This window comes from Hevea brasiliensis, chromosome 18, assembly GCF_030052815.1.
Source record: "Hevea brasiliensis isolate MT/VB/25A 57/8 chromosome 18, ASM3005281v1, whole genome shotgun sequence".
Taxonomy (NCBI): domain Eukaryota; kingdom Viridiplantae; phylum Streptophyta; class Magnoliopsida; order Malpighiales; family Euphorbiaceae; genus Hevea; species Hevea brasiliensis.
This window is the reverse complement of record NC_079510.1, coordinates 50,681,490-50,705,588: the sequence shown is the minus strand read 5'-3', so window position 1 is coordinate 50,705,588 and position 24,099 is coordinate 50,681,490. Positions and strand designations below refer to the sequence as shown.

General features: G+C 31.4%; 3 protein-coding genes and 1 non-coding gene across 5 annotated transcripts; 2 read left to right on the top strand and 2 right to left on the bottom strand.

Annotated features, from left to right (window-relative positions):
• Window positions 1-351: 351 nt before the first annotated feature.
• On the bottom strand, window positions 352-1,338 carry LOC110654945 (uncharacterized protein At5g39570). Its single transcript, XM_021811092.2, has one exon. It carries the CDS (start codon window positions 1,336-1,338, stop codon window positions 352-354), a length of 987 nt encoding a protein of 328 aa, XP_021666784.2.
• A 1,165-nt stretch (window positions 1,339-2,503) lies between these two features.
• Window positions 2,504-4,079, bottom strand: LOC110654944 (multiple organellar RNA editing factor 9, chloroplastic). Its single transcript, XM_021811091.2, has 4 exons — window positions 3,673-4,079; window positions 3,224-3,321; window positions 3,061-3,126; window positions 2,504-2,956 (listed from the first exon to the last, which is right to left on the bottom strand). Exons 1-4 carry the CDS (start codon window positions 4,062-4,064, stop codon window positions 2,781-2,783), a joined length of 732 nt encoding a protein of 243 aa, XP_021666783.1. The 5' UTR covers window positions 4,065-4,079; the 3' UTR covers window positions 2,504-2,780.
• Window positions 4,080-13,814: 9,735 nt separating this feature from the next.
• LOC110654942 (transcription factor bHLH112) lies at window positions 13,815-17,187 on the top strand. Of its 2 annotated transcripts, none has more exons than XM_058141048.1 (8): window positions 13,815-14,319; window positions 14,653-15,256; window positions 15,344-15,451; window positions 15,580-15,645; window positions 15,729-15,794; window positions 16,070-16,120; window positions 16,359-16,497; window positions 16,583-17,187. In XM_058141048.1, exons 1-8 carry the CDS (start codon window positions 13,940-13,942, stop codon window positions 16,609-16,611), a joined length of 1,443 nt encoding a protein of 480 aa, XP_057997031.1. In that variant the 5' UTR covers window positions 13,815-13,939; the 3' UTR covers window positions 16,612-17,187. The 2 variants fall into 2 exon arrangements, with proteins under 2 accessions (XP_057997031.1, XP_057997032.1); XM_058141049.1 differs by having other exon boundaries at window positions 13,816-14,319; window positions 16,578-17,187.
• Window positions 17,188-19,142: 1,955 nt separating this feature from the next.
• Window positions 19,143-19,249, top strand: LOC131176123 (small nucleolar RNA R71). Its single transcript, XR_009146251.1, has one exon. It is a non-coding gene; the product is annotated as a small nucleolar RNA R71 (small nucleolar RNA).
• The last annotated feature ends 4,850 nt before the right edge of the window (window positions 19,250-24,099 follow it).

Genomic DNA, 24,099 nt, shown 5'->3' with positions numbered 1-24,099 from the left:
GTTAATGAACAGTTAGGCTTACTACGGGCCTCGGGGGCTTTAAGCTGGCCCAGGTCCTAGTGCCGGTCCGGCCCATAGGTTGGGTCGTGACATTTGAAAAATGAAATGCTCAATAATCCACCATTAGTGGAATTATTCAATTAGTTAGTATAAATTAATGCTGAATAGGACCCACATTCCCTGCCTCATCTTAGAATTTTACTGATCCTCAATTTGATCGAGTAGAACAGCTTACCTTAGCTAGGCAACAACAACAACAACAAAACAAGACAAGGAATTTAAAAAAAAAAAAAAAAAAACAAAGGAGATTTGAAGCAAGTTTTTGGTACAAAGCTTCAGATTATTCTGAAATTATGCAGACCACCGTGAATGCTCAACATGTTCTACTAGCTGATAATGACTTTCATAACCATAGATATTGTTCCTATCATCACTTGTTTCGCCATATGGAAATGGACTCCCAAACAAATAATCAGCACTCCCTTTCCATTGATTGCTGTCATTTCCACAATCCCCCATTTCTTGAAAATCTTCCACTCTCCTTCCATAACGAGACAGGCAAGGCCAGTACCCAAATATACCTTCACAAAGATCCATAGCTTCTAACCCATACCCAGATGGAATTTGAGGGACAATCACTTGTTTCTCATACTCATAATCGATTTCTCCCCTTGATCCATCACCATACCCTTCCTTGGTTTCTTCTCCTTGGTGATTGCCATGATCATGCTCATACTCATCGAGCTGCCGTAGCTGCTGCTTCTCTGTCTCGTTGATGGAAGTTGGTTTGCTTTCAGTCTGGGGTGTTGCTGTATGCTCTTCATGTTCCTTTTTCTCAATAGGTGCTGTGATCGGCCCAGAAGAGACACCATTTGAAGGTAAAGTAGCTGGATCAGGTGTAGAGCGAGCATAACAAGTTTCAGCAGAAGGGGGAAGGGGTTTGCCGTAGGTTAGAGTAAGATCATAGCCACCGCCATAAGGTGTTGGATCATAGTCTTCAAAATCAGGCTCATTAAACTCTGAAACAGAGTAAGAGACTATGAACCGAGTCTGAGCAGGAAAATAAAGAGCAGGGTCATACTGAATATTCTTAGGCTCGCAGGAAGTGTATACAGAATATGCAGTTCTTGAGCAGCTTGAAACTGGATCATAAGCAGCAGCAAAAAGGGGAATCGGATCATAGGCAAAAATTTGGTAATCATTGGACTTGTAGCTGGAATAAGCTATAGCATCTTGAATTGCTGCAGAATCATAACTATTATAGCAAGGGGTCAAAGGGTATTCACCATCGTACTCACCATGATCATCCATGTAATAGCTAGAGCTGTAATAAGCCATTCTTTATCCAACTATCTGCCTTTCAATTTGTCTGCAAAAGTCAAGATTCACATATATTCTGAAAAATCAAAAGGATGAAGAAAGCTGTTTCTTGCACATCTGAGCTTGTCCCAATTCAGATGCCTTAATCATCTACAAGAATTGAAAACGTACACCTACAGTTACTATCCTTATCGGATAAAAGAAAGATTGGTGTGATGTAACTGTCAGAAGAAAAGCCCACCAAAAAGAATCTGTCGTTTTGTGATTTAAATGATACGAATCCAAGCAAGATACTTTCTCTCTGTTAAAGAAGACAAGCATGTGCCTTTGCCCTCAGTCCGTTAAAAGGACAGAACTTTCAAGGCTATACATGATGGAAAACCATAGCTTCACTGAACCTGGTTTGAGAGAAATAGTAATGAAAACAACCCAAAAAGCTTAAGCATCCCAGTAAATATTCGTTTTAAGGTTGTAATAGGATAATAGGGCTGACTTAGTTCAATCGAATTTATTTTTATACTTTAAACTTAATCTTTTATTTAAATTTATTAAAACTTGAATATATTCAAATGAGTCAAGTTTTGATTCATATATATATATATATATATATATATATATATATATATATATATATATATATATATATATATAACAAATCCTTCAAAATTATATAGCAATTTAAATGGTCTAAGATTTGGAAGAATCAAGTTAAATTGGAAAGAGCCGAATTCAAGTATCAAATAATTGCTGATCCGATGCTGGGCTAATGAAAGGCCACTGCTCTCTGGTTAAATGGTGTGAAAAGGGGAGATAAATTGCATGGCTAATCTTCTTTATGGTTAATTACTCGGCCAACTTTACAACACCCCTTTCTCGTACCAATGGACTTGTCTGCAGGCCAGGTATGGCAATGTGATCCTACAATACAAGGGCCACTAATGCCCCAGTTCCAACTAATTCCTTTCAACAAGCCCAGCTTAAAAAGACGAAGTACATACTGCAAAAGAAGGACTAGCTCAAGCCATAAACTGAACTAACTTAAAACCAGACCAACAAGCAATAACATCTAATTGAAGAGTGAAAAAACCAGGATATAAAGCAAAACGGGAGATGCCATCAAGAGAACAGCCTAGGCTTAAGCTACTATGAAGTGAATAGAAAGGAAAAGCTAACTAGGATCACATAATAAAAGTCAGCTACAATTCCATGCAGTCTCTATGAGTAACAAGTCCATTTACATGGAAAATCGATACATTCATAATTCATGTTCCTCAAAGATGAAAGCTCCCATCTGAAAGGTAATGCTTTAAACTAAGTATACTAACTAAAGACTTTATAAAAGGAAGCCCATTGGCAAATCAATTACAGTGCCTAAAACAATATTAAGAAAGTTCAAATTAAACACCAGAACAATGAAATAAAGAAAAATCATAAAACAGACTCATATACATTCCACTAGCTCATCCTGATGCTGACTCTGATGTACTTGCCCCTTGTCTTGGTCTTCTCCGCTCGGGAGGTGGGCCATCTCTCCGTCTTTCATATCTTCTACTCTCGTACTTTGAACTATTTCTCTGCTTTGGTTGGTAAGTAGGGTAAGTGCAAGAAATTATCTCTCCATTGATATATTTGTCTCCTGAAAAAAGAACCAAGAATGCATGAAGGAATCCATATAAACTAAAAAAATGCATGCAAACACGCGAAGCAATGAATATTGACGCAGAATTTTGAGAAAGGGACCTCCATAATCCTTGTTTTTCACATCTATATATGAGTCTGGCAGTACCCAGAGGACCCCAGGCAAACCTACATAAAATGAATACACAAATAAATTTCCCCAGAAGCAACAATCTATTCTGAAAAAATAAGGACAGTGAAATCTATGCTTAACATGGTTTCTTACCCTTAAATTTCTCAGAGGTAGCTTCGTCAACAGTGCATTGGAATCCAGTGTATGTGGTGGTACTAAATGCATACATATTCTTCTTTGCCTCTTCCATGCTGATACACGAGTGCAGCACAAATTGAAGGGCAATACCAAATAATTTGTGAAATAACAACTTAAAGAAAATAATTCTTCAGAAAACAATGAAGCACCACAAATCTAATCACTTGCTTCTCATACATTCTTAAACCAAGGACAACATACAAATAAAACCCAATCAATTTCTATCGATCAATGCAAAAATCTTAAAAAAAAAATGAACCAAACCTAAGGAAATGCCCAATTCTGTTTCACTCAAGTAAAAATAGCGAGACTTTACCAATTAAAAAGGAAACCCATCAAACCATAGCATCTAACAACCAACACAAACTCACCAAACTTTAAGTAGATAGATTTAAAGAACGAACCTGCCCAAGACAGTGGCGAGAGTGTTGAGGTAAGTATCAATCATCTGCTCCCTGGTAGGTGCAGGGTCCTTGGGAAATTCCATCACAATCAACCAATGATTATAATCACACCCGGGTAACATTATTGTCTCTCTAGAGTCGCTACTGCTACTCCGCTTCGCCGAATAATCTGAATCCACCGCCGCTCGGGTCACCAATGGCTGAGTTTGCTTCCGACCCCTGACAGAATGCAGCGGTGGTAGAGCCCATGATTGCGATGTGGAAGTGAGTGGAGTGAAGGAGGGTTTAAGGGGAGAGAGAATAGGGGCTAGGGTTTTGGGAGTGAAACAAGAGAGCGTAAATGTTGCCATTGGATTTAGGGCACTTGAGACACAAGCAATGGCGAGTGGCATTTTGGAAGACAAGGCAGGACCTTTTTTTTTTTTTTTTGGGAAAATGGTCAAAAAAATCCTAAAGTTTCTTTCTTTTTACAATTATACCCTAAATTATAATTTTAACACTTATACCCCGTACTTATATAAAATAACAATTCCAACCTCGCGTTAATTTCACCGTTAATTACTAACAGAATGTCACCACCTCTCTCTCTCTCTCTCTCTCTCTCTCTCTCTCTCTCTCTCCATAATTCTATCTCATTCCTTTCCTCCAGGGCGGAGCTACACTTGGACTCCGAGAGGTACTGAGCCCCTTAATTTTTCAAAATTTTTAAAAGAATAATAATAATTTTTTAAAATATTAATATTTTTTAATTATTATATAAATTTTATAGAGGCATTAGATCTCAAAAAATTTTAATAAATATTTTAAAATCTTTTAAAGATATAATATAATAAGAGTTTTTCAAAAATAAATTGTTATCTTAATATTTTAAAAATTTTTAAAAGTATTATTAATTTTATAAAAAATAAAATTTTAAATTTTAACTGAATGATATTAATAGTGTAATATAAATTTTTTTATAAAAAAATTTAAGATATTATTATTTTTTAACTTATTTTTTATCATTAATTTTATATTATTGCAATCACTAATTTTTTTTTAAATTTAAATTATTAAATAAATTATCAAATGAAATTTTAGTACATTCATTTTCTTATTTTTTTTTATCAATTTAAAATTTTAATGACTTTCTTCTTATAATCTTATTGCTATTATTGAAAATTTTTCATTACTATAATTTTTTTAGACTAAAATTAAAAATAAATTTTTTTATAAATTAAAGTCATATCATTTATTTTATTTAATTTATATTTTTAATTAAATTTATCTTTTGTGATTACTATAAAAAAAATAAATTTGAGATAAATTAAACAAATTTTTTAATTTTAAGTCATTAATATATTATAAATACAATAATTTTGAATATTAAGTATTTATTATTTTTTATTTTTATTTTTAAAAAATTTTCTTATAAATTTATATTAATTTTAGAATTACATATTTTTTTAATCGGCCCTAAGTGAATTTTCTGGCTCCATCACTCTTCCCTCGTTTATTTCTCTCTACTTAACCTCCTCGCATTCTATTTGCCTCTCGTCTCTCCTAGCAAAATGTATATAGCAAACTTTAGCGCATCCATGGAGATTCGGTTCAGAGTATGTTCAAAAGTGACGCTCTCAATGTTGGTTATGGAGGAGAGTTGAGAAATGGGTATAGTTCCATGGCTGTTCAAGATGCGTTTGTTGTTGGGGTTGCTGGTGGTCATGGCAACAGTAGTGAGTTTTGGAGGATTTGCTGACGAGGCAGATGAAAGCTAAGAGAAAAGAGATGAAAAAGAAAACTAGCGGTGATGGCAAGGACAGATCATTGGAGGATGGAGTTCATTTTTAGAAGAAAATGAGAGGTTCTAGACAGAGAAGGGAAAATTAGAAAGCCGCCATTAAAGGTTTGTCTAAGAGATTTTTCAAGGATTGTGCAATGGAATTCTCTAAAACCTTTACCTTTATATGTTCTTGGGAAAATCTCCATTGTTGGTTGCCTAGAAATACTGCAGAAAATGAAAATGAGATTTAAGATATCAATTTGTAAAAGGATTTTTTTTTTTAAAATATTTTTAAATTTTTCCTGCAGCTTGCATTCACCAAATTCATTTTTAACTCTTTTCTGTTTGGTTGGCTAGAAACCCTTAGGAAAAAAAAAAAAAAAGAGTTTTAATAGAATCAAAAGGAGAGAGGGACAAAACAAACACAGAAGAAAAAAAGAAGGAAGCAATAATAATAAATAGATATTGTGAAAAATGGAGGAAGGAATTTAAGAATAAATGAATTTATGGACAAATAAGTTTGTTTATTATTTTTCTCGTCTCTTTCTTTCAGTTTCTTTGCTCCCAAATAGGCTCTAACGTTAGTCACTAACGGTGCAAGTAACAGTAGGATGGAATTGTTTCATTGTGTAAAGCACATGATATAATTGTTAAAATATTTAGTTTAGGGTATAATTATATAAAATAGAAAAGTTATGAATTTTTTTAATTATTTTCCCTTTTTTAATAGAAAATAGTGTAATTCTCACCTGCACTCTCTCATATGTAAATATCTAATTAATTAATAATTATTATTTTAATTAAAATTATGATAAATTTTATTTAAAAATATATGTAGATAATTTTTTATTTAGTGAATATTTGCACATTTTGATATAATTAAGAAATTTTTTAAAAAATATGTAATTATTTATGAAAATATATGATTTATTTAAAAAATAAAATCATTCAGATTTGAGACCCTGCTATGAAATTGGACTTCGTGGGATTATGGAGGCCCAAGTTAGGGTGTTTTCTTTAGAGTGGATAAACCATTGCTTCAGATCACGAGGCCCAGTAGAGCTTATCCAGATTTACTCACTGGGTCGGGCTTTTGTTTATGGGTTGAATTCAGCATCCATTTGCACTTGATTTTCTTGTTGTTTGTGTAAATCAAAATGGATTAATTTAATTCATTTGAATCAATTCTTAACATTTTTTTTTTTAACAATTGATCGTAATTGAGACTCAAATAATCTAAGACCTCACAATCTTGAAAATGGCTCCGATGTCATTGAGTTAAAACCCATTGTTGAATCAATCCTTAAATTTATTAGTCATTTTAAAATTTTATAAAATAACTAAAATTAGTCATTTTCTATATAATTTTTCTCCCCCATAATTGACTCAAACCGGCATGGAAAACTGAAGAAATCTTCACAAAAAGGAATAATTGACCCGCAAGTCTTAAGCAAAAAAGACTAAATATGATCCATGAATAGAAAAATTAGTTATTTGATTCTCTCAATTGAATACTTACAAGATTAGGTGCATATAACATCAGCAATACTATCAAATCCTGTTCAACAAAAAGCATAACTACAAGCACACATCATTAATTAATTTCTATTATTAATCCTCATTGATTTTAAGCTAAATAATTTATCTATTATTTTATGATAAATATTTGACCAAATCTTCTATTACATCACTTCCTCAACAAATGCTTGTGTATTTTAAGGGATATGCAGAGAAAAAGAAGAAGAAACACTAGGAAGCAGGAATAAAACCAAACCAAACCAAACTTTGTACATATATGTGTATTTTCAAATATAAATCAAGAATTACCAAAGATCGGCGGGGTGTATTTAAAAATGAATTTTAAAGTATTAACTAATTTGATAAGTAAATTATATATTAACAATCTTAATCAAACATGCTAGTTGAATTATTAATTAAAATAATTAAAAATGTTTTTTTTATGAGATGCCATCTAATTGACTTGGTTTGGTTTGGACGGATTATTGAACTAATTAGTTTAATATATGGCTGGCTTCTGATTGGAGACTACAAATTAAAGTCATATTAATTTTGCAAATTTACCCTTCAATTAACACAGGAGCAGCTTAAACTTCCCACCTTCCTTGGGAATTTAGTTGTTGGACGAAAGCCATATTGAGACATGGAGATAAGTGGTAATGTCAGTTTCTGTGTGATCTAAACTGGTGGTTTATAAATATGACAACATTATTTGATCTTGTTTCCATGCTTAATTATCTCCAAGCACAAATAGCGACAAAAGGGTCAAAAAGCGTGTTCACCACCAAATATACAAGCTTTTATCTAAAATAGTTCATGTGTCTTTGTTACGTCAAAAATTTTAAAAGAGTATGAGAATTATCATGGTTTGAACCTCTTATACTACTCGCGCAATGACCTCATGTGTCTCCTATAACAGCATGCATCTCTAGAGACAATCTGAGATCTCGGACAAAGGTCTGAAATTGGGTGGGGAGGAAAGATTTGTGCGAACAGAAATATTATAAGGGGCTCTGGCTAAGGGGAATAGTTTAATTTCTTTGGTAATAATGGCAACACAGAAAGGGCTGAAAAGAGTAGGTCCAACCCACCCATGCATCTTCACAACTCTCCATTCTTTCATCATGAAAGATGAAACCCTAAAACAATAATATGTACAACCTAATCAACCTTATTTGAACTCCTTATAGACCATGGCTTTTGAAAGTCCTTTAATCAATAACTACAAACTTGACCCATTTTCAGTTTCTATTTCTCTTTTCTGCAATGATGATGAGTCATACTATGGCTGTGGGACTAGCTACCTAATGGAGAGGAAACAATTCATAACCATGGGTGAAGTTTTGAATTAGACATCAATTATGCTAGTGAAAATTTCATGTCAGTTTGTTAGGGATCTCATGAGCCAAAGCCCTAATATGTATCATCTAGGCCTTTATAAATTTATTGCGCTTACACCAATTCATTTATCAAACTAATTATTTACATCATACATACATATTTCATAATAATTATAAAAATATTTCAATATTACTGAGCTAAAATTCATTCATGAACAATTTAGTGATGAAATATGCATCAAGTTAAGAATTTAAACAAGAAAAGGTTAATTAGTAGATAAAGATCATGCATGATCTTTAGAGAATTTTAAATGAAATTCCCAAAGGAGAATTGTTATGTTTAGGAGAATTAAACACGCAAGACGATATACAATCTTAGAAATTGAAATCAGAGAGACAAGCATAAGAAATATTGAAGGAGACTTGTCGAGCATAAGATGACAAGGAATGACACATATTTCAATCAATGTCCTAAGCAAGGAAAACCCATCTTAATTATTATTAATTAATGGTGAGAGTATTAATTGAATTAATGGTTTAAGAAACATGGGACCCAAATGAAGGGCTAAAGGAACGATATTTCAACATGGAGCAATTATCCATGTCAACCCCACGAAACAAAAGAAAAGCGAGCCTCACTTACTTTGGTGACATTTCATAAGTCTAAAAAGCAAATGATTAAGGACTTGTCATTGTTCGGAATTTTGGAACTCTTGGTGGAAATTGAATTTTAAATATTCAAAACCCTCTCCCACAAGTCAATCTAGATGAATCCTCAAGAGATTAACGTGCGGGTGGGTATGCGTGTGTGAGAGAAAGATGAGGAAAACAATGTTATTTGACATATCGTCGGCAAAGATTGAAATTTTTCTTTTTATTTATTTAATTTACTTACATTGAATAATATTTTAAAAATACTTATAATATTATAAAAAAAATTAAGTGAGTTTAATATAGTGATTAACGTGCACTACATTTTATGAATTGATCAAATATTTAATTTATGAAGTCGATAATTTGAGAAAAGTCTCACTTTATATATCTAACACTAAATAAAAATCAATCTTTCATCATCCCTAAAACAAAAACAGAGGAATATGATGCATTAAAAAAAAAAAAATAGAGATGGTGAGAAAGAGAGAAAGTTGGTGAGGCTATAAAATTTTAGAACCCACGAGTCATGGCACAACCCTGTACACAATAATAATTATAACTCCTAAATCATAGAACGAGAGCTCTAGGACGGCAAATATAAAAGCATGTTTACATCTCTTTAATCATTTGTCGATTGAGCATGCCTCATATCCTCCTATATTTATTTTTAATATTGCCTGTCACCAACTAAATGGATCATACTCTCTTTTAAATTGTCAATTCATTAACCATATTGCTTTTGTTCAAATTTTTTTACAAATAATTTGTACAATCTACATCAAAGTCTTCGACAGAAACCTAAAACCTCAACATCAACTGCAAGAGTTGATCATAGGGGTGGCCATCGGCGCACTTCTAGGGAATTAGATAGCTTTTTTTTTTTATTCAAGTTAATTAATTTAACCCTAAAGATTTGCCTTATTTTCCTTCTCTATTTAATCGTGATAAAAATGGCTCCTAATGAATTTTAATTAAATATAAAATTTATATCTTATAATAATAATAGTAATAATAATAATGGGCGGCTCAAAACGCTCCTATTTCACTCATTTTGGGTTGACTATCACAACATTTGCACTTTCTCTTTCAAAAACACATGGTCAACCCTTGGCCACAAAACACTATTTTTTTTTTCTAAATTTTAATATTATAATATTTTGAAGGAAAAAAAAATATAATAATAATAATAATAATATATTGTTGTTTTCTTTCATATTCTATTGTGGGTCCTTGGACAAGTGTCCTTCGCTCTTTTTGCTGCCACGTGTCCATGGCTCTCGTTACTGCCACGTGATCCCAGTGTACCTTTTACATGGACCACGATCTTCTTCTTCTGAGTCCAAACATGTCTGGTCCAGTCCAGATACGTGTGTGTGTGCGTGTATTGGTTTTGTCATCTTTAACACCTCAGGATTACCTCATTTTAACATCATTTGTGTTGTTTGTGTGTATATGTATATATATATATATATATATATACATGCCTATATTCGTATATGCATACATACGATTACAAATGCACATATGTTATATACACATCAATTAATCTTCATGAGTTTACTCTGTAGTCTCTCCTCAAATTGAACCATCAAATTACACTTGACTAGGACATTAATTAATACAATCAAATTGCAAATTTATGTGTAAAAAAATCCTTATCTTGGGATGTAATCGCAATTTATATTTGTAAAAAATTATTTTTAATTAGTTAGTATTACAATTGAAGAAAATGAGGAAGGAACATTCTTCAAGAGAAAGATTACAAGCAGAAAATCCAAAGGATGGATGGAGAATCACCTAATATCGTTTTTGAAACAACACAATTTAGAAAGTGACTATTATGTCTTACCCTTATATAGTAAAGGGTCAATTCTGTCTTCCCCGCACTCCTTCTCCTTCTCTCCCACGCGCTGCCCCCCTTCCCAATTCTGCTTTCTTCTTTTTTTTTTTTTTTTATTATGTATAAAGACTTATTTAAGATGTAAATATGGCTACCGCTAAGCTATACCGGCCGCTGTCGATTCTAGTTCTTGCTTGCACATTTAAACCAACAATCATTTATTATTGCAGGGAGAGAAGTGAAGAAGAAAAAAGATAATGCGAAGGCAAAGGCAATGCCGAGTTTAATGAAAGGAAGAAATTGTCACAATCGCCCCTTTTGACTCTTGGCGTTGGCGGTGCTTAAGAGGCGTGGGTCCTTCGTTGACTCCTTCTGCAACTGCTAAGGGTTTTCTTTCACCGTCATCTCTCTCTCTTTCTTTATGTGAATCTCATGAGATAGAATGAAATCGCAAACTATGAGTAACTTTGAACAAGCGAGCTTTTCAAGTGTTGAAATTAATTAACACAGTCTCTCTCTTTAATTTCTTGCTTTCTTAATTCCCATTTTCATCAAGAATCCCAAAAAAAACTCTATATATGGATCTCACCTAACTTACCTGTTTCATTCTTGATCATTTTTTCTCCAAGACTTCAAGTCAACTGCCGTCTCCAATATTATTTGTTGAACCTAATTTTCTGCTCTTAGTTACCGTTGCTTTGGACTCCCATTCTTTCCTATCAATTTAATATTTATCTAATAAAAAATTATTTTGATTCAATCTTATATGCTCAACATACAAATTTTACATATTTTATACATGATTATCAAAGTATATATTGTGTTTTAAATTTATAATAAATTTAATCTAATAAAAAATTTTAATTCATTCAAACTAATAAATTTTAATTTGACGACACTAAAGTTGTAATTATATTATAAAATTATAAGTTTGAATTTCAATTAAATTTAAAGAAAAAAAAATTCATCCAAAAATATTTTTCTTTATATGGTCATCTATTGGATAAATTAGATTTCATTGACTATATATAATGATTAATTTTTGCCAAAAGTTTCCAGTTTGCTGATTTCTTCATTGCATAACAAATTAGGTGAGTTTTCAGGTTTTTGGTCAACTGTGCCACTGAATTAGCTAAGTTTGCCTATACAAGTTTCTCATCATAATTATTATTTATTTATTTTGATTTTAATTGAGACTCGCAAAATCTCATAAATTTAGAGATAATTTCATTACTATTGAATATTGAATGAGTCCATTTTCATATATTATATTAAATTATATAATTTTTATAATTTGATTAAGAAACCAAAGAAAAAAAAAATATGTCTATATTAGAGAGGGTGAAAAGAGCCGCATGAATTACTTGTAAATTTCTCAAAAATATGGCCTTTGGAATAATTTTTTAGAATTTGACTACAATATTAAGAACAGTAATTAAAACATTGAATTTGCAGTGCAAATTAATGAGAGTAATTCATAGAAAAATAATGGAATATTTCCATTTTCCAGAAAAAATAAGCTTATTATATTTAGCTTGACAGCTTTTTTTTTTTTTTTTTTTTAACTGTCTTATAATTAAAAATGAGAAACATGATAGACTTTGATTGCTTGAAAGTGATTAAGAATTGCTAATATATATTTATATAGTATGATTTCACGTAGCCAATTGTGGAATAATTAATAAGAATAATTATAATAATTGGCATACGTGTCAATGGCATGCCTTTCAGTCTGTGGGATTCCAATTATACTGTTTCCATATCCTACAAAATATTTATATGCCTATTGTACATATCAACTTCTTGTTTTGAAATGAAATCTTTCCTATTATTGAGTTTTTTATGGTGAGGAAAAAAAAAAAAAGATGATAGCCTTAATTTTAATTATTAATTAATTTATTGAATTTTAATTAAATAAGATTTTTAAAAAAATAAAATTATCAAATTTGATTTTATAATCTAATATAAGATAAGATAGGAATTGATTACTAAACTATTAATCCAATCATAAAATTATATATATATATATATATTTAATTTATTTTATATTAAATTTAAAATTTTACAGATTTAAAAATAATTTAACTATCGATAAGTTAAAATTTATCGTTAATAATAAAATTATATAAAAGTTTATATCATATTTATATGTGAATATAGATATAAATTTATTTAAAAAAAACTAAAAAATGAAATAGAGATGCTAATTTGAAGAAATTTCTATTTTAAAAGAAATTAAAGGAAAAAAAATGGGACCAAATTGGCTATTGCCATTTACCAAATTACTTATATATAAATTGAAGAATAACAAAAAAGCTTTAAGTACAAAAATTTCATTGAAGTCGTAAAAACTATCAAAACTTTTCTAAAAGTCAAAATCAACCCAGATAAAAACAAAAGCAAAAACCAAGAAAGGGATTGTCTTGGGTAAATTTTGGTTAGCCAGTGAGTCTCACGCACCATGAATTAAGAGTATCGGAAGTTAAGAACTCGAACTCATTGTGTTTTGAGTTTGAGATGGGACCATGAAGTTCCTATACGGTGCCAATTCTCAGGTTTATCAATAAAAAACTTAAATATCTTTTTTAACTTTTTCATATAATAATCAACAAAGAATACGGGCCATTAGATTTACATTAAGTATATTATAATTAATTCTAAAACATTGGCATGGCATCTTGATCAAAACCCTTGTATAATATCATCACACCACAACCCTTTACTTACAAGGAACAAAAATTTTCCCCGAAAAAAAAAAAAAAATATATATATATATATATATATATATATATATATATATATATATATACTAGAAATTAAAAAAAAAAAGAACAAAATTAATTATTTAGAAAGACTTAAAGAAAAATTCGATTCAAAATGCCTCCTCTCATTTGTCTAATCATCCCCTTTGATTTGTCAACTTGTTTCTTCTTGTGACTTCCTTTATCCGTACCCTTCAAGGTTTCAAGAGTTTCATATATAAATTATACTAGCTCCTACACCAGTATTATTATTATTATTATTATTATTATTATTATTATTATTATTATATATACAAACAGAAACAGAGAGCTAGCACAAGGTCACAAGAAGAAGAAGGAAGATATATAGATAAAAGAGAAACACAGAATACTACAAAATTCTTTCTTGGACATGGCAGAGGAGTTTCAGACCGGGATTTGCGACGGGAACTGGTGGAGCTTGTCGAAAAGCGTGTTCATGGGTGGTGGTTCATCACCATGCTCTACGGATATTAACGCAACTGACATGGGGAATTATGGGCCGTGGATGGTGACGGATGTGGGGGACTTGAAGCCAAGATCATGCAAGCTCGATAATTCTAATAATATTACTACCACTGATTCACTCTCAGATTCCTCAGTTCTTGTGCAAGATTCGTTAAAGACTCAGCAGACTGATTCTGATAGAGCTGGTAGTAGTGTTTTGATGGATTCTACCTTGCAAATGATGGGTTTTGGGATTTCATCTTCTTCTTCTTCATCATCTTCCTTAGATTGGAGCCAAACTTTACTGTAAGTTTTCTTACGAATCAAGATTCAAGATTAAGCGCCCTGATTTAGATATAAAGTTTTGTGTGTTTGTTTCCTTCTTTAAACAAAAAAAAAAAAGAAAAATATTTTCTTGTTCTAATTATGGTTGAATTCAAGCACTTGAAGACCTTAAAAGTCGGCCAAAGCTTCAACTACAAGTTAGAAGAAGATATAGCAAATGACTTGGCTTACAATCTTTGATTGGAGAAGGAAGTGAATATCATCATTATAATTTAGTTTTTTCTTTTAAGTTTTAATTATCAAGTGGGAAAAAATTTTGTATCAATCAGATACCCTTTTCTTTTCTTTTTGCAGTCGAAGAAATGGAAGAGCTGAGAGTTATAATTCCATACTGCAAGAAGACATGAACTCTTCTCAAGTCCAAAAAGATTGGAGTAGTCCAAAGAGAAGTGCTGGGGAAGATTCTTCCAATAACGGTTTTAAAGTAATAAATCAAGATTTCTCTTTAGAGCAACCAAGGCTAAATAATCCTTTAAACACCTCCGGAAATTCCACGGCAACAACTTGCCAAGGCTTATCCACAGGATTTTCAATTGGGTCACCATCTTATGGCTACCCTTCAACGTTGATACCAAGTTTATTTGATCCTGATCCTCAGCCACAACAAACTCTTTTCAACAACCGCACCATAAACTATTCTTCCCCTCCAAATTATGGGACCATCTTGAATGAACTCTCCCCTTCTTGGCCTAAATTTGCTCCCTTTCTAAAAACCTCATTGCCAAAGCAGCAGCAGCAGCCTGCAGGTGGCTTGCACTTCTCTAACAATACTCCCTTTTGGAATGCCTCGGCAACTGGGCTAAATGATATTAGACACAGTTTTGTACCCTCTTCTCAACCTCAGTTTCTTATTCCAATTTTTGAAGAGAAACGCAACTGTCCCAACCTCACTACAAAGGTAAAGATGATGGTTGTTCGTCAATATTTTAGATTTATAACTAGAGTTTTTTTGTGCTAAATCATTTTGTGGGCACTTATATTTCAGACTAACAATGGAGAAGTTCGAGACTCAGGATCAGTTGTTAAGAAAGGAAGTGAACCAGCATTCAAAAGGCCTCGAATTGAAACGCCATCGCCATTACCAACTTTTAAGGTACAAAAATATTCGATCAGGCTATTGACTAGTGGGAACTTTGAGCTTTTTCTATCAAATTTTGTTTTCTTATACTTTTATTTTTCTTTATAGTTTTAATCAGTGAATGATACCCTTGTTATGATCAGGTCCGGAAAGAGAAGCTAGGGGACCGAATAACTGCCCTTCAGCAATTGGTTTCACCTTTTGGAAAGGTGAGTCTCTGGATTTTTTTTCTTTCAATTGAAAGTTCACCTTTGGTTAAATATGAATCTCTGATAGTGTCTGTTTCTTTCAGACTGATACAGCATCTGTTCTCCATGAAGCCATCGAGTACATCAAGTTCCTCCATGATCAAGTCAGTGTAAGTTAATTACCTTATGATCTTCTGGCCAATTATGAGATTCTAAGAAATTATAGGAAATAATCCTAGATTCCTAGCTCTGATAAAAAAAAAAATTCCTAGATTCCTAGCTACTTGATTTAAACAAGATTATATTAGAAACTAATCATCCAACAACAAATTTTATAATATATATATATATATAGAGAGAGAGAGAGAGAGAGAGAGAGAGAGAGAGATCTTTTATTGATATACTAACTTGTCCTGATACATTTGCTTTTCGCCAATGACTGCAGGTTTTGAGTACTCCATATATGAAAAATGGCAATCCCTTTCAACATCAACAGGTGCTTCACAGAATTCATTTTTTCCCCTTTCCTTTTCCTTTGGTTTTTTGCATTGATAGCATATTAAACTGATGATTACTTAAAAGATTATATATATATATATATATATATACATATTCTGTTTGCCACATTAGAATTTGACAACCAATGAGACTGAAATCTTGAATTTAAATTTTGATAAAAGCGAAGTGAAAAAAGGAAAATAATTTGACACATTATTTGTTTATTGATATTGTAGGGTGGTGAAAAATTGAAGAACGCAGAAGGGTCATCAAAACTAGATCTAAAAAGTCGAGGGCTGTGTCTTGTGCCAATCTCAAGCACATTTCCTGTCGCTAATGAGACTACAGCAGATTTCTGGACGCCAACGTTTGGAGGTACTTTCAAGTAGAGAGGATAAAAAAACTATGAGTTTGAAACCCGATTGGGGAAGTACTAATGATTCCTGCATATCCAGTGTAGCATCATTATTCAAAGCAAGATGGGATTGATAACTTGAACACAAAAGGAGAGAAGATCATTAGGAGCTGAATTGCTGTGCTATAGGCTGCTAGCTGTAACAGTCCTAGGAGAAAAGCCAAAGAAAACAAAAAAGAAAAAGAAGATAGTTAAAGAAAAGGAAGTGACCCTTCAAAGATGGAAACAGGCAATGCTGGGCCAGCTGCAAGCAAAATGATTTAGAGCTAGCAATTGATCGGGGAGTCGAGATATATATATATATATATATACACATTTAAAAGCTCGGTTAAGCACAGGAACAAGTGCTAAATTTAGCCAAAAATTTGACATTTGTTGTTAAATGAGAGCTGAATTTAGCAGATGGGGCAATAATAATAATAATTTAAAGCCTTTTGTTCCTGTGAAAAAAAAAAACCCACCTTTTAATTTTTATTGTTATTGAAGGAAAAGAAAAAGAAAATAATTGTAGTGATTCTATTTTTTTTTTCTTTTTTTTAAAATAGAAGTTAGTGGAGCTCATTTGATTGCTGTTATAACTTTTTCATTTGTTTATACGTCTGGAATGTGCTAGTGGAAGTCAGAAGGCGAGCCCACTGTTCCTGCTTTTAGGGTTACTTTTTTTTTCTCTCTCTCTCTCTCTCTCTCTCTCTCTCTCTCTCTCTCTGTACTCAGCAATCACAATGAAAGAGAGAAGAAGAACCTCCATGCTCGCGCGTGCAAGCCATGCGCGTCCTTCTATGGTTATCTATATGACATTTTGATAGATATCCATACAAAGCTAAGGTCTTTCTTCTCTATGAGAAGATAGCTTTAAAAGAGTTTCAGTTGGATCCTTAATTACTGCTAAATACCCACTTAATTAATTAAATCATAATCTCAACTTAATCATTACTTTGTGTTTTTTGTGTTAATTTAATTATATATGTAACAACTTTTGCTTGTACAAATTAAGGATGATTTATAATTGTGTGCAACTTTATCGAGTATTAATTGTTCTTGCCATAATTACTGTTGTCTTAACCCGTTCCTGTTTTCTTGTGTTCATTCTGCTAAAAAACGAAGCATTTCTTGATTGCTTGATACAAACAAACAAGTAATATATTTGGAAATTCACCATCCTAATAAAAAAATTTTCGTTATTAATAAGTTTTAATTTAATGATTTTAAAATTATTTATAGATTTCTTGTAAGTTAAAAAAAAAAACTTTTTTTCTTTTATTAGTCGCTTGAAAATGAGTTTAATAGTATAACATACAAAAGTTAATTTGTAATATCATCAGACTGCAAAATAACATATAAATAAACAAGCATTAGGCTGCATTATATATATATATATATGCTGTTATTTTCAGTTTGGAGCTGCAGTTGTGCTATGATTTTCTTTCAATGACCACATACTGCCAAGAAAATAATATTTCAACAGTTATTTATATTATGAATTATGAGAATAAGTTTTTTTTTCTTTCTTTCTTTCTTTTTAGTTGCTTAAGTTTTGATTAGGGTTTGAACTTGAAATATAATTACAGTAATTACTCAAATATTACTAAATTAAAATTCATTAATATAAAAGTGAATATTAATTTAAATGATACTATATCAAAGAAAAAATGAATTTAAAAATTAATTTTGTACTTTGAGAAGTTCTGATAGCCAAAGCCATCCTTCTGGTCATTTGTTAGCTTTGCAAAATTCATAGTCAATTGTCTACTTGAAAGTTTACTTCGTTATGTTTTAATTAGCACATTCAAATATAATTTGTCAACTAACCAATAAGTTTTAGCTTAATGATAATGTAATCATCTAGCTAGAACTATGACCGTGAGATTTCAAACTATCAACTAAATTAAGCCAACATATAAGCCATCAACTACATATATCATAGCAAGATATCACTTAATTTGTAAATGATGATCTACATTTCTGATTTAGGATACCCCAAAATTCAAACCAGTTATTAAAGGGTTGGATCCCCTTGATCTGATCCGATCATGAAAGGTTTGGATACATCACTCACATAGTTCGAAGACGAAAGTGTTTTTGGTAGTATTGATCTAAGGCTGTCTTCTATCAAGAAATCATTAGATTTGTGGGAAAGTATGGCTAAGCAAAGGCCTCTTTCTTCATCAAAATCTGATTTTATTCGCCAACTAAAGGATGATTTGAGCACTTGGTCAGCTAGGAATAAATGTCCATGGAGGCAGAAGTCTAAGGTAACTTGGTGTCGACTAGGGGATAAAAATGCAAGGTTTTTTCATCTCCAAAGCTCAAATAGGTGAAAAAACAAAATTTTGATCATCTCTGAGAATGGTATTGCCTTTACTAGCAAAAGATCCTTTCATTGAACATACTTATGGCACCTAACTCATACACACCAACTGATGGCTTCTTCGTTTCATTCCTTTCACAACTCCATTCATAATTATTGTAAGTAATTTTATCCAATGCTGAATAAGCTTCATATTCTGACTTCTCCATAAGATCACCTCCTGAAGATGCATCAATTATATTTCTAATTGCTGGAGAAACACCATTGTAGAAATGCTGAACTAGCATCCATTTAGGGATTTCATGATGTGGACATCTCCTTTGAAGATCCTTGTATCTCTCCCATGCTTCATAGGGAGTCTCATCATCCCTTGGTCAGAAAGAAGTTAATTCATTTCTCAATTTTGCAGTCTTGCTAGGAGGAAAGTATTGAGCCAAGAAAGCTTGTGACAACTCATCCCAAGTAGTTACTGAACCCTTGAGGTAATGAATGCAACCACTCCCTAGCACGATCCTTCAAAGAAAAAGGAAATAATCTCAATCAGATGGCATCATCTGACACTCCATTTATCTTCAGCATATCACTAATCTCAAGAAAATGTACAAGGTGCACATGTGGACTCTCAGGAGGACCTCCCCAAACTGTGATTGTTGAACCATTTGACAAAGTGAGAGCTTCAACTCAAAATTATTTGCTTCCACTCTAGGTCTTGTAATACTCGGTCTAAAATCTTCAAAACTAGGAAAAGCATGATCCTTAATTGATCTGTTGTTGTTGTTTGCTATAGCTTCTATCACTTGTTGCTCTTGATGTTGCTCTTCCTGTATTTGAATTCTGAGTTCAAATTTTCTTCTTTTAGACTCTGCTCTAAAAGCTTTAGCTATCTTTTTAATCTCATGATTAAAAATTAAATCAATTTCTGCACTTTTTTTCCTTCTCATATAAAAGATAAGTACCTGAAAAACCAAAATAAGAAAATCCCAAAGTAAAATAATAAAGAAAAGAAATTAAAATAAAAAATAAAATGACTAAATTAACAAAACAATCAATTGTCTAATATCAAACAAAATCAAATCCCCAGCAACGGTGCCAAAAACTTAGTGCGTACTCCGCAAGTATACGGGTCGTTCAAGTAATAAAGAAAATATATCATTCCACAGGGATTTGTTGTTTGAGTACCAAACTATAATAATCATGATTATTTAGGCTATCGATAATATGTGCCAAAAAGTAGAGCAAGAGATATAGCAAATTAAATTGGGAAAGTAAGAAAATTATAATAAAATAAGTAATTAAATTTCTAAACACTATACTAATTTACTAAATTTTCAGCAAGTAACTAAAGATTTAATTAATTAATGACAAAATTGATTCCAGAGTTTAGGTTCATAAAGTAAATTTCATTGGGATTTGGATAGGCAAAACCAAGATTAAGGAAAATGCAAGTTTGAAGGAAGTTGATTCTGATTTCTTTTAATTTCTCTTTCAAGCAAATTAAAGAGTATTTTAAAGGAAACTAAACCCCATTCTTATGCGATGTTTAATTACCCAAAACCCTTTAAGCGCTTTAATTAATTTAAAATTTCTCTTAACCCACTAGTTTATTTTTAACACTAGGTGATTAAGTTTATTATCTTGATTATCTATCATAGATTTTCACCTCTTAGTCCTTCAATATAAGATTAAGAACAAAACCTAAAAGGTACCAATAATGGGTATGTAAATAAGCATACAAGATAAGAATCAAAACTTATATATACTAAAATCTGGTTAAAACCAATCCAAATCCACAAATAAAACTTAAATCATTACACCCAACTCTAAAATATTAAGCGTCTACTCACTCGTACTTGTATTTACAAGTAGAAAATATATAAAAAAACAAGAAAACATGAAAAGAAAACTAAAAATAAAATAAGCCAAAAGAAGAGAATTTAAATCTCTAAAAATGGAAGCTGAAAATGTTACTCTACAGGTGTCCTTCCTCCAAAAAAATGGCGTGGTTTCTTCTTTCCTTCTCCTTTTGATTTTTCTCTCTCTTTCTCCTTATAGTAAAAATGAGAATGTGATGCTTATATATCCCTTTAAGCTTTGCCCTAAAAATGGTCTCTAAAGGAATAAAGACAAAAGGTATAAAAGGTATGAAAAAAGAATATTTTTCTATGTTAGCAAATCTATTAGCGTCATCCCACATGTCTCATGTTAATTTAAGTTATTTTCAACATGCCTCATGTTGATTTAGAGAAGGAGCCTTTAGATTCTGCATAACCAACTACACGAGGCATGTTGAAGTTTCTAAAACTTTCGGTAAGTTTTGTTCCAAAATCTCTATCTACACGACCCTGTGTTGAATCTACATGCCTCATGTAGATTCCTATTGGCTGACTCTTATCTTCACATGACCTTCAACACGGGCATATTGAAGCCCTTGAAAATCTCGGCTGGTCTTCTTCCTTAGGTAAATTTTCTTCATTTTTCACACTACTTTATGCTTCCAAATCACTTTGAATTTCTTCTATATGGAACTTTTTGCCTTTAAACCTTATTAAAACCTATCAAAAATATTAAAATTCCAAAAATCAAATATAATGAAACTAAAATTAATAAATTAACTAAAATAAGCATTAAAAGCATAAAATTACTAAACTAAAAAGGGCAAAATGGGTGCAAAACTACTCTAAAATACCTATATAAAATGAGTTTATCAAATTCTCTCAAACTCAAACCTTTGCTTGTCATCAAGTAAATTAAAAACAATTATATGTAATTGAGGTACCTTTTACTTAGATTCATGAAAATCACTCATCCAAGCTTTCAAACTTACCTCTAGCCACCAACAAACCATATACCCACCTTTATAGTATAAGGAATTTAACTATCACCAAAGTTATCATCATGTAGCCTTGGGTTAATTGTTCATTCCATCTAACCCAAACCAATTAATTACATAGAGAAATTATGCTCAAATAGGCTCTAAAACAATCCATAAACTAATGTGCCTCAAATAATTATGGAAATAGTTAAATGGATGAATAATGTGCCAATCCCATAGGCAAACCAACTAATCTAATCTCCACTAATGTAGCAAAATACAATCAAGATATCAAAAGGACTTTTAATGGTTATAATGGGGCTAAGGGGTAATAATGTGGTTAACAAAGAAAAGGTATAAGGGTAGTAAAACATGAGAGTAATTAAATTGTTAAAAAGATCAAGATACACTTTTATTTTTATTGAATCAAATGGGAGGAAAAACTATACAATAAATCACCAATGCTAGCATACGATTTTTGAAACTCTTTTAGGGACTATATAAATAACATTGAATTTTGCATTGCAATTATCCCTTTTTAATCTACCAACAAACTCATTTCTTTGTATACTTGAGTAGTAAATAATTTCTTACAATATGATATGATTGCTAGTTAATTTTACTTTAGTACTTCTCCCACTTGATTATTATATACCCTTTTTTTTTGACATCTATCACTTAAATAAATTATTCTCACGAAGGGTAGGTGAGTATTTAAGTTTATGGCTAGGTAAGTTATGGTTACCAAGGAAATAAGGGGTATAAATGAAGGCTCAAATTAGTTTTAAAAGGAAATTTTAAAGTGAGGTTGATCAAGGCTTAAATGTGGGTTTAAAATTCAAAGAATGCCTTGATCATTTCTCTTTTCAAGTGCATGCTAAGATTTTACCTCAAAAGGTCTAGAAAGCTTGTTCTAGGATTGGTAAGACACAATTAATTATTTCTTATTCTAGAGTTTTCTCTAAGCACTCAAAACTCAATATAATTAATTGGGTGGCCCTTGGCTAAGAAGATATAAACCTAGATAAGAATCTTATAACCTTATACCAATCTGGAACTTTCAATCCATCAAACCCATCTAGAGGCAAGCTCAATCGCTTTTCAAAATGATTCTCAATCTTCTAAGAATTAGGTAAAAATTTATTTTTTATGTATGCATGATTCCTAAAATGAATGCAAAATTTAAATAAAAAAAAATGACATAAGAACTATACATAATCTATATGATATTTATATTCAAGTGTATATTTACATGGTGTAAGCGTATGATGTATGTGAACTAAATAACTAAGTATAAATGAAATGAAATGAGATGCAATTTAATTAATGCAATGAATTTATGAATATGCTTAAAAAAAATAAAATTTTTGTAAAAATTTTGCAAAGATTTTGCCCATCTCTCAAACTCAAATGAGACATTGTCATCAATGTCTAAAATGAATGCAAAGATGGACAAACAGTGAATAAACTAATCAGCTCATACAATATATATAATTGGGAATTAAAGCTAAATAAGAACAATTAATTCAAAATTAAGCCCAAAATAATATGAACAATATAGCTCAAAGAAAATATATGCAAAAGTATCCCAATTATATCAAATTAAATAGAAGTGAGTGAGGTGAAAAAAGGAAAAGTGAATTGGAAAATTTTAGATTTTAGGTTTTTAGGTGAACATTTGTGCTGATTGAGCAGCATGAGGCATGTTGAAGTAAAGATAAATTGGCATGCCCTGTGCTAAATGCTAGGGGAGAGCAAAATTCGGTTTAAACCGAAAAACCAAACTGAACCGAGTCAAGTCGGTTCAATCGGTTCAGTTTTAAAATTTAATCGGTTCGATTCGATTTATAATTTTTGATAACTTCGGTTAATTGGTTCGGTTCGGTTATTTTCACAAAAAATAAAAAAATCGAACCGAACCGAAATTATTAATATATATATATATATCAAGAAAAAAAAAACGAACCGAACCCAATCCTAAGATTTTTTAGTTTTGATTTCTAATTTTTTTTGTTTTTATGTTTTTGTTATTTAGATTTAATGTTGAAAATATGAAATTTTACAAAATTTGGTTTGATCAGTTTAAAACCGAACCAAACCGATAAATTTTATAAAATTTGGTTTGATCAGTTTAAAACCGAACCAAACCGATATTTATCGGTTTGGTTTGGTTCGATTTTCTCTTATTAATCGATTTGGTTCGGTTTTTAAAATTTTTAATTTTTGATTTTCGGTTTTATTGGTTCGGTTTGGTCCGGAATCGAACCGACTGTTTGCACACCCCTATTAAATGCTGATCAACTGACACTGGATACCAGTATGGGACGTGTCATGCCCAGTGAAAATTTCAGTAGGTTTCAAAAATTTTGCAATTTTAAGTAATTTAAATAGCTCGCATGATAACATAACCCTCAGTATGAGGCATGTCATACTCAAAGCTAT

Excerpts from the sequence above, each read along its gene's own strand:
- LOC110654945 (XM_021811092.2), bottom strand. The coding sequence starts at position 1,338 with ATGGCTTATTACAGCTCTAGCTATTACATGGATGATCATGGTGAGTAC.
- LOC110654944 (XM_021811091.2), bottom strand. The coding sequence starts at position 4,064 with ATGCCACTCGCCATTGCTTGTGTCTCAAGTGCCCTAAATCCAATGGCA. Across the intron at positions 3,322-3,672 it reads CTCGCCACTGTCTTGGGCAG|CATGGAAGAGGCAAAGAAGA; the intron begins GTTCGTTCTTTA and ends CTCGTGTATCAG. Across the intron at positions 3,127-3,223 it reads TACCTCTGAGAAATTTAAGG|GTTTGCCTGGGGTCCTCTGG; the intron begins GTAAGAAACCAT and ends CATTTTATGTAG.
- LOC110654942 (XM_058141048.1), top strand. The coding sequence starts at position 13,940 with ATGGCAGAGGAGTTTCAGACCGGGATTTGCGACGGGAACTGGTGGAGC. Across the intron at positions 15,452-15,579 it reads CGCCATTACCAACTTTTAAG|GTCCGGAAAGAGAAGCTAGG; the intron begins GTACAAAAATAT and ends TGTTATGATCAG. Across the intron at positions 16,121-16,358 it reads ATCCCTTTCAACATCAACAG|GGTGGTGAAAAATTGAAGAA; the intron begins GTGCTTCACAGA and ends TTGATATTGTAG.